At 27.2% G+C, this 10,186-nt stretch overlaps 2 protein-coding genes across 2 annotated transcripts in view; one reads left to right on the top strand and one right to left on the bottom strand.

Moving 5' to 3' along the window:
* The first annotated feature begins 321 nt into the window (after positions 1–321).
* Positions 322–10,186, top strand: part of LOC100160494 (28S ribosomal protein S33, mitochondrial) — a 17,392-nt gene continuing 7,527 nt past the window's right edge. Inside the window, exon 1 of the mRNA XM_001949140.5 lies at positions 322–698. The gene's annotated coding sequence lies outside the window, so the exon portion shown is untranslated. The remainder of the gene's footprint in view (positions 699–10,186) is intronic.
* Positions 1,101–5,398, bottom strand: LOC100162515. Its single transcript, XM_001949020.4, has 10 exons — positions 4,903–5,398; positions 4,558–4,641; positions 3,129–3,352; positions 2,953–3,044; positions 2,779–2,877; positions 2,611–2,718; positions 2,074–2,176; positions 1,777–1,841; positions 1,623–1,710; positions 1,101–1,538 (listed from the first exon to the last, which is right to left on the bottom strand). The coding sequence occupies exons 1-10, from the start codon at positions 4,903–4,905 to the stop codon at positions 1,400–1,402; spliced, it is 1,005 nt and encodes a 334-aa protein (XP_001949055.2). The 5' UTR covers positions 4,906–5,398; the 3' UTR covers positions 1,101–1,399.

Below are 10,186 nucleotides of genomic sequence, written 5' to 3' on the forward strand. Positions count from 1 at the left end.
GAATATTCCTATACGGCTGTAATACACACGGGTTAAAGTAGCAACCACGATATACTATAAGAAATAAGAATCTTATAATAAGATATATTTTTAATCGTGGTAGCAACCCTAGCGTACGCAGCGCAACCTGTGGCCGTTTAATCGCGAGATTCAATTCGTTACGTTTTTTTCATGTGGGCGGCTATACGAGTTTGGTCACCATGAATATGATAACAATATGATAACATATACCATGATATAAGAGTAATTATTATATTATGTTATCTTTTATACTATAATTACTATTTTGTATAACATTTTACTCCCTACTGTTTCGTATCCACTGACCACTATTTTCCTTTGGCCATTCACGTGTTATTTAATTTATAGTATAATATTAATTATCTTGGACTTTTCTTATTTAAAAAACTACTGGAAAACCAGACAATTTTTTTTCATCATTGTAATAATAGTATTAAGTTGACGTAAATTGTATTTTCTAATAAGTTAATAGTATGTCAAGATTTATGAATGGAGTATTGAATAAAGTGCACAAAAGCGTTGTGAGTGTTGCCATTGGATTAACGGTGATATCCACTGGAGTATTTATGTTAAGATCTTACGAAATTCTATTCGTACCAGTTGACCAAAGAGTTAAAGCTCGACAAGAGGTCAATGAATTGTTAAACAACGAGCAATTGCTGCATAACGAAGAATAGGTAATTACTAATTGTAGTTAGTCATATTATTATTAAATATTTTTATAAATGAGAATATCGGAAAAAGCCCTGAAAATGCATGAATCATGAATATTATTAATTATAAAGTAATTACCCCTATTTCTTATTATACCTATATTTTTACATGCCCATTATAAGAAAATATTATGAATTGGCTATTTTCGAATATTTAATTATTTTATAATCAATATTTATATTTAGAACATGTTATTTCATTAAATAAGTTTGTTTATCTATAGCCTATTTTATTGTGACAAGCAACAGTAGATCTATCTACTGAATAATTGTGATAAATTTGTTAGTATGTATGTATAATCTTTGAGTATAATGTTTACTCAATTGTATAATACTATGTTCTAAAATATATCAATTTACACATAATTATTGTTCCAATAGATTAATATAATATATATTTTATCTTAAAATCATGTAATCAGACTTCTCAAGTAGTACAAGTCTTATTTGAAAAATTATATTTAAATAATTGGTAATAATTTACAATATTAACATTAAAGATAGTTAAATAAAAAATTATAAACACTAAGTAAAAAACTAAGAAAAACATGCCTATAATTAAATATTATAATTTAATACGTAATGAGAAAATTTAAAACATACTTGAACTTATAAACTAGTTTTCAGATTTAACCTCATACCTACATCTAATAGTTAACTTATTATTATTCATCTTGAGACATGTCTGAAGCATTATCTTCATCTTGATAACTTTTATCATCAGTAGATTGTTGAACAAGTCGTATGCGTTTCAATGGAGGTTGACAAGGTTGTTCATCATTATTACTATTCTCTAAATGCCTTCTAAAATAACAAATACATTTTTGTAAATACAACTTTTTTTTAATTTGTCACTAATTAACTATCCAAGTATTTGTGTCAACTTACATCTCTGATATTGAAGGTAGTGGTGGCGGTGGGGGGGACCAGACACTTGGCATGGTTTCCTCATCATGTAATTCTGGTTCTTCAATTTCTAAAATAAGTTATTAATATATAGGCATCTAAAATACCAAAATAAATTTAGATTTTTTTTAATTACCCCTCATAGCTACAGCTCCATCTACTTCTTCAAGATTCTCAGTTTCATCCATACAATTAATATTCCTAATATATAATATTTTGATTACTAGTAATTGAATAATATCTAGAATAAAAATGTATATACCCTGTCCCACGAGAGAACATGTCAGTTCTACGCAACCCCCCACGTCACCATGCTATCAAAACTGGTTCCCCTGTAGCAGGATATTGCGTGGGGATGCCCAGGGAATACAATTTTGTTCAGACCACGACATGGTCTCTTGTGGGACAGAGTTTAGTATTGTGTTACACTTACTCTAGTGAATCATCAGGTAAACGAAATGGTACTGCATTCTGGTGTCTCCATTCGTTTCTTGGCGGCTGTTCACCAGTAAACAAATGAAATTCTTGGACGTCATCTATAGCATATATTATGTTTGTTTTAAATATTAATCTAAGATGACTTAACATCCACAAGCGTTGTCTCCGTTTTACAAATGTACAATATAACAAATGTTACGTTCACAATAATTCATTTTACTCCATTATTTTAAAATCAAAGCGAATTAACCATTTATAAAACTGTTAAGTCATATTAATATATATGGCCCCACATAGGCTTGTTTTAATATTTCAATTTTAAACCAAGTTATGATAATTTTAAAATTTAGAAAAAATGTTCATAACTTTTTTTGTAATTAAACCTCAGAGATGTCTTAGATAACTATCGTACCTTTAAATTGTATAATAGGTCAATTTGCTCTAACTTAAAAAAAAATCAATTAAAATGAGCGTAAAATTAGACGGAGACAACTGCGGGTATGGCATACTCTTAATAATAAATTATTGATACCTGTAACATAGTTATTCAATTTCATGCAACTTTCATAAGCTGGTGGTAGATTCTCCATGTTATCTTGTATAGAATTAGACATGCCATTTGAATTTGTATTCCAAACTTCTGCATAATAAATGATAATTTATTTTATTTTATACTTATTATAAAAATGGTTATGCTTACTTTTATAAAAATAGGTCCACACTAATAAAATTAAAAAAATATTTATTATTAAAAAAAAAATTCCAATATCTTGCCAATATGAATTTGAACTAATTTTTTCTGAAAATAAAATATTTAATTTATTTTTACTGATATACTAATATACTTGATAAGTATTAAAAAATAAATAAACACCTGGTGTTGGTAATAAAATGTTAGAGGTTTTTGACAAATTTGGTACGCATAAATCATGAATTTCTCCTCCAAAAAATATTTCTTCAAAATAGCTATTATAAAAATTAATAGTTAGTAACAATAATCATAATATATTTACTGAAAATTAATATTTGAATTAACTATTTAGTATTTACCCATCAAAACAAGAACTGCAGTCTGATATATCTTTTGGACACTCAATATTTTTTTTAGATGTTCTAAAATATATGCTACAATTCATACATTGAGAGCACAAATTCAAACTAATATCACAATAACTATTTTTTTCAAAACAGTCATTGTCTGTAAGACATTCAAAATCATTATTTGTATTAATAGCATCTTCTGGTATTCTTCGAGAAACATTTTCTTGCATTATCTATAGATATGAATAATTACATAGATCAATAATTTTGGATAAACAGATTGATAAATTCTATATTATACGGGAATTAGAGGCGGTGGTGTTTGGTGCTCCGCGACGTCGGTAGCCAAAAGGTTATAGAAGTATTTAAATAATTTATATCCTGTTTTTAATAAATTTAATTATTATTAAAGTTTAGTGAATGTGTAGTCATATACTATTACATTCAGTGAAGAAAATTTATTGATTGAACTATAGTTAGTACTTTATAAGTTATCCTCTATAATAGTGTTGGACAAAACAATTTTATGATTAACTGATGATTTCAGTTTATATTGATTTTATCAATAACTATATTTCATGCATTTCATTAAACGTACATTTGTTAAATTTTCCGTTACTTCAGGAATAAGATAATGTACTATTAATGTTAAAAATAATAAAATTTCACTATGAAAAAATTAATTAGTGAAATTAATAAATTGTAGATAATGATTACCTATATTGTTATTCATAGTGTATGATTATTGATTAATCTTAGGTACTAATTAATTTTTTCATATACTTAACTAAATAAAAATTCAAAAGAATAAAAATCATTTAAAAAAATATTTTGCATTTATTTGGTACTCGGAGAATTTAATTGAAGTCGGTATTGAAAAAAAATTTCAATTTAATATATACAATTATTATATTTCAAAAAGTTACTTAGATCCTTTTTTTTTAACTATTTATAAAAATATATGCAAACATCACAAACATACAACATACTCAATTCCGGGCACTATAAATAAATATAGAATCTAAAAATCGAAAATCGTTCATAGAATTTTTTCGTTTGCTTAAATCTCTCTGTATCCTCTATTCCTAGTCCTGTATTTAATATTTTCGAAAAAATACCAATTATCGTAAAACTAAAAGCACAATCATAACTTCCTTGTTCCAGTCAGATCATTAAATCAATCATAATGAACTAATTAAGTAGAAAAATAATAGAAATTATGTAAACACACATATATATATATTAATTAATAAACATGGTCCGAATGTATATTACGATTTACCTACACACCCCTATCATAATATGGACAATAATAAAATAATTGGACAACAGGTTTCAATAATGCAATCAGAAATATAAAACAAACATTTAATAAAAAAAAAGTAAATATAGTAAATACTTTACACTATACACTATAATATTATATTTAAATACTTACCAGTATGAAAACTATTAATGAACTTATCAATCCAGTTGAAATGTGTGCCATATTTAAATTGATTTCTATTAATATCCGTAAGATCTTTGAAACAAACAAACACGATACATTATTAAATTATAACTTCAATCGCGTTTAATTGTATTGTCGTAAATAATGAATTGACTTACGACGAAACGCTTACGTTTTTATTGGAAAATTATTATTTACATTTAATTAGTCTAGAAAATATTTTCTAATTAAATGTGTTTTCAACGATTTAATTGAAATCGAATTTCCAATGCAATCTTATACATGTGATTCTCGCAAATCCTATTTTTGAATACAAAAATTAATTTTCCTTACCATATAGGTGCAGTATCTGGGTGACGGGTGAACGTAATTTACTATATCGGTGTTTCAATCGTGTTAATTAAAAATCTTAGACTTCGAGGAAGAGTTTTTAAAAAGTTGTACGTTTTTTAACATTATCCGGCCACGGCTCAATAATGAATGACGATGTATCGCCGGGTTGCTCTGGAGCACTGGACCAAGTTAAAAGAGGATGAGTCATACAGACCAAGGTCTTGTCGGGAACCTGTAACGACATGTCTCGTATTGTGAACACACACACACACACTCACGTAATATACACGGGGTAGAACTGAAGAAGGAATCATGTTGCGCGCGCTTGTGTGTGTAGTGTACGCGTGATGTGATTTGCGAATGACTGAGGTGAACGAACGTCCCTCGGCCCACTATGACTAAATTCGTATAATACTGTTGCGATCTGTTATACTTAAGTATAAGGTCTATGGTTGTTACACAATAATTCCCAGACAACAATTTTTTGTTTAATAATTTTATTATAATATTATAATAACGAATAATATTAGTATAACGTTATTATAATATTATAATAACGAATAATATTAGTATAACGTTATTATAATACTCTTATAATATTCATTACAAAATGCTGTCTGGGTTAATACCTAAACTTTTTTTTTTTGAATGAAATAGACAGTAGTATCTATAGTTAGTACTACATATAATAATTATTATTAATTTTTGTACATAAACATTTTAACTTGCTCTTACAGTCTTACGCTTACACAGTTACCCTATCGTATGTTCGTATTAAACTATTTTTTGTGAGTTAGTTCTATTTAGGTATATTACATAATAATTATATATATTAATATTAATTTAATTATTATATATTTATATGCCTTAAACAATTAACGAACATTTAAATACGAGGAGCAGAGTGGGTAATTAAATTTGAAGAATCATTTAAAAATAAAAAAAGGAATAATAATAATATTTAATAATGGTTCTTGAATCTAGGATTAGGTTTTCGATTAAAAGGACGTCGCACCTGCAAGTTATCTCCATCTTCCACGTGTACGACATACCAAATTTTTCGCTCAGCAGATCTCGTTTAGCCCCATTAATTTTAAAATAAGAGTGAATTGACCTCTTGTAAAATTTAAAGGTAAGAATATTATCTCATCGGCTTTTAGTTATATTTCAATTTTAAAGTGAATTATGAATATTTTAAAATTGTAAATTGTTTATACATATTTTAATACTCATAACTTAATTTAAAATTAAAATATAACAAAAAGCCGATGAGAGAACGTCGTAGCTGTATGACGTGTTGTCTCCGGTAATCGGTCAAAAAGTCCGAGGACAAAAAAATCACTAAACACAAGATACGTTTTTAAAAAAGTTGGACAATTATAAGTCCAAGCACATTTTTACCGTCAGACAAAAACTCCGAAAATATTATATTACATTTTTACTATATAATTATGTTAATAATTAATAATATATTAATATGTAGGTATATGTAATATAATATCTATAAGCTCCCTAAAAATGTCCATATCTCTATCCCCCCCCCAATTTTTTCCTGCATTTTGTTTTAAGCTAATTCAATATTATCAAAGTAAGGCTTTAGCCCCCCCCCCCTAAATCCTAAACACTATTAGCGCCTATGAGTTTCAATAGTGTGCTGTTAGTTTTGATAGTATAGTGAATTGACCTATTTAACCTATTGACTTTTTGAAGCTGTACATTTTAAAATGATCGGCGGTACAAGTATTTAGAACACAAAACGACAATTAATTTGAATTTTTCTGGGATGACGTAAAAACCAGGGACGAAAAACGTTTTTAAAAATCGTTATTAAAAAAACAAAAAACGAAAACAATAAATTAATAAAACAACTGAAAAACGATAACAAAAAATCCCAAAAACTGAAAAAAAATTAATAACGTAATCAAAAACGAAAACGAAAATAAATTATAGTATTATACATTATTAAATTATACCACGAAAAAAAAAATTTGAAAAAAAATTCACTTGTCTTTAATTTTTAATCTTTAACTTTAAAAACATTTTATTTGAAATCAGAAATTTTGAATTTTCTAATTTTTATATAAATTATAATTTTGATTTAAAATTTAAATATTAAGAATAATTAATTTTAGTTTTTAACTTTTTAGTGCATTTCTGGATTGCGCGTTACTATTATAACTTAAAAGTTAAAAGTTATAAGTTATAAGAATATAATATATATTATATACAATATATATATATTATATAATATATATTGTTTTTGATTAACGTTATTTTCCTATTGTTTCCAAATAACGTTTTTGATAATATTGTTTTTTAGGGTTCCGTACGGTAAAACGGGATCCTATTACTAAGGTTCCGCTGTCCGTCCGTTCGTCTGTCTGTCACCAGGCTGTATTTCATGAACCATGAAAGTTAGAAAGTTGAAATTTTCACAGATTATGTATTTCTGTTGCCGCTATAACAACAAATACTAAAAATCCTAAAATTTTTGATATAAGCAGTGTTGCCAAATGTTTATACTTTATAGCTAATGATGGTACGGAACCCTTCGTGCGCGAGTCCGACTCGCACTTTGCCGGTTTTTTATATATATATATTATAATAATTAATTTTAATTTTCAACTTTTAATTGCATTTCTATACTGCGCGTTACTATTATAACTTAAAAGTTAAAAGTTATAAGTTATAAGAATATAATATAAAAAATATATATATTATCAAAAACATTACAGAAAAATAACGTTTTTAAAAACATTAATCAAAAACGTTTTCCATCCCTGGTAAAAACAATATAACAATTTATAATGTATTAACTATTGACGTATTAAAATACTTGATGATCATCAGAAATACAATAAGTTTATTTTAGTTTAATAAATTGTTAATAAGAGGACGCTACACCCGTCTTACACACGTACAACATGGCATAAACTGTATTGCGTGGGAAAGAACTGAGAAACGAAATTTTCACCACATAAAAATGAGAACTTTGACTGTACAATATAAATTCTACTGTACAGTAGTCATTGTGTGGGTTACTATTATGAATGTGTTGAATTTGAATTCAATGATATATCATGGTATATAATAGATAAAAATAATAATACATTATGATATAATATAGGTAATATATGAAATATTGCTATATTTTATAAAAAACTATTACAACCTCACGTTGATTCAATCAATTACGCTTATTACGCCAATAGGTAAATAAATAATAACTCTTCTTAGAAAATAAAAAAATAACAAAGAATTTCGCACATAATCGTTATTCAAATGCAATAATTTATTAATAAAGTACAATTTAAGAATAGGTCACCGTTGTACCGGCTATGTTGTTTTTTCAAACTCCTCTTTGTCTTACACACACGCATACAGTGCCGCAACTAGGCTTTGTGGGGCCCTAGTGCAAATTTTATTGTAGGGGCCCCCTTAAAGGCATTATGTGTTTTGGGGGACCTCACTTAAGTGGAAAGAAGGCCCATTTGATGAAGGCCCCAGTCCCCCCGCTAGTTGCGGCACTGCACGCATAGCATTGCTGCATTATAGTCTCTTATAGTCTTTATTATTACTATTATACTATTATTATACTATTATTATACTATTATTTATACTATTACTATTATTATAGTCTTTTATTCTTATAGAAGAGTTTATTTTCATGTTTATTTTTATTTTAAAACCAGTTTGAGTTATGAATTTGAAAAAATGAATTATTTAAATACTTAACTCTTTTGAAATTATATTATTACCTTATGCAGGGGTCGGCAATTAGTTACTATATGGGTATCGACAAAACCCTTCCTGGATGTTCTACAAAAAAATGTTGAGGTCCAGAAAACTTTTTTTTTTTTTGATTAGTAAATTTTTCTGAGTTTACATAGACATAAGTGCTCGAATTGGGGGGGTGTGCAGGAAGACGGAGCTCCTCTACTATTTTTATTTTTTTTTTTTGCGTACCCCAACTATTTTTTTTACTTGGACGGGGGACGGACCAAACTAATGCCCAAAATAATTTTTATTAAAATTTGGAGTGTATCTAAATTTTTTTGTCAAAGAAAATGAATACCTAGTAATTTTACATTTTATATATAAAAATATTTTTCATCCTATCTATGGTTTTGACTAGTAGTGTTGAACCTTTTTGATTCGCGATCCACTGTTTTTGTAACAATATTTTCACGACTCGTGTCACCTTTGTAGGCCATAAAAGAAAAAAAGACTAAGCTGCTAGTTTTCTGTAATTTCCCGTGCATAAATGTGCCCAAAACATTTCCAAACAAGTTTCAATAAACATTTGTTTAAGTTTGGAATCACAAGTAAGCTCAATTTATTGATTTTAGTAGATATTTAAACTATTATTATATCTACTGTAAAATAAGGTTCTTCAATTCATTTATAACTTATTCGAATACATAATTTATAATTTTATAATAAACTAATTTTTTTTAAAACAAAAAAGACTTGTCACGGCTCATTTTTATAGATTACCCGACCCAAGATTTGGTAGCGACACCGGTTGAATACCACTGTCCACTGGCTTAGATTTCCTAATACCTTACTATTTATTTTATTATTTTTTGTTTGTATTTACGCCTAGTTTAGTAGTTCACAGATATTATTCACCTAACTATTGTATCATAAAATATTTGCAAAAAAAAATAAGTTATAAATTATGAATTCGAATAAGTTATGAATGAATTGAACAATATGTACACTTATGCACGGGATATTACGCAAAGTTAAAGTTTTTTTTATTTCATGGCTTACAAAGGTGACACGAGTCGTGAAAATATTGTTACAAAAACAGTGGATCGCGAATCAAAAAGGTTCAACACTACTAGTCAAAACCATAAATAGGATAAAAATATTTTTTTATTAAAAAATGTAAAATTCATTAGGTTTATCTTTGACAACAACTTAGATCCATTCTTAATTAAAAAAAAAAATTGATTTGGGCATTTGTTTGTAAATATCTGTGAACTAGTGTTCACAATTCACATACCTAGGTATGCGTCTATAGCACAAATTATAATTATTAAGATATTATCACTGATAATTATAAATTTTTTTATTTCCTACCATAACATGAAGGTAGGTATTATTTTTTTTCAATACAAATTTTGAAAAATAAGGTGAACATAAATCCATATTCACTTACATATTACATAGGCACATATAGTTAAATATGTTATATTTGGAAATTTGGAGTAGAAAATTCTGCAACTAAGGTGAAATGTTGTATTGAAAACCTAGGAAATGGTTAAGGGGGGTGTGG

The sequence above is a fragment of the Acyrthosiphon pisum genome, chromosome A1 (genome assembly GCF_005508785.2).
Source record: "Acyrthosiphon pisum isolate AL4f chromosome A1, pea_aphid_22Mar2018_4r6ur, whole genome shotgun sequence".
NCBI classification, from domain to species: domain Eukaryota; kingdom Metazoa; phylum Arthropoda; class Insecta; order Hemiptera; family Aphididae; genus Acyrthosiphon; species Acyrthosiphon pisum.

What these genes read in the sequence shown, in the direction of transcription:
- LOC100162515 (XM_001949020.4), bottom strand. An exon ending in CATTTTATTACCAACACCAG is followed by an intron (nt 2,878 to 2,952) that starts GTGTTTATTTAT and finishes TTTTATTTTCAG; the next exon opens with AAAAAATTAGTTCAAATTCA. An exon ending in CTACCTTCAATATCAGAGAT is followed by an intron (nt 1,539 to 1,622) that starts GTAAGTTGACAC and finishes TTGTTATTTTAG; the next exon opens with AAGGCATTTAGAGAATAGTA.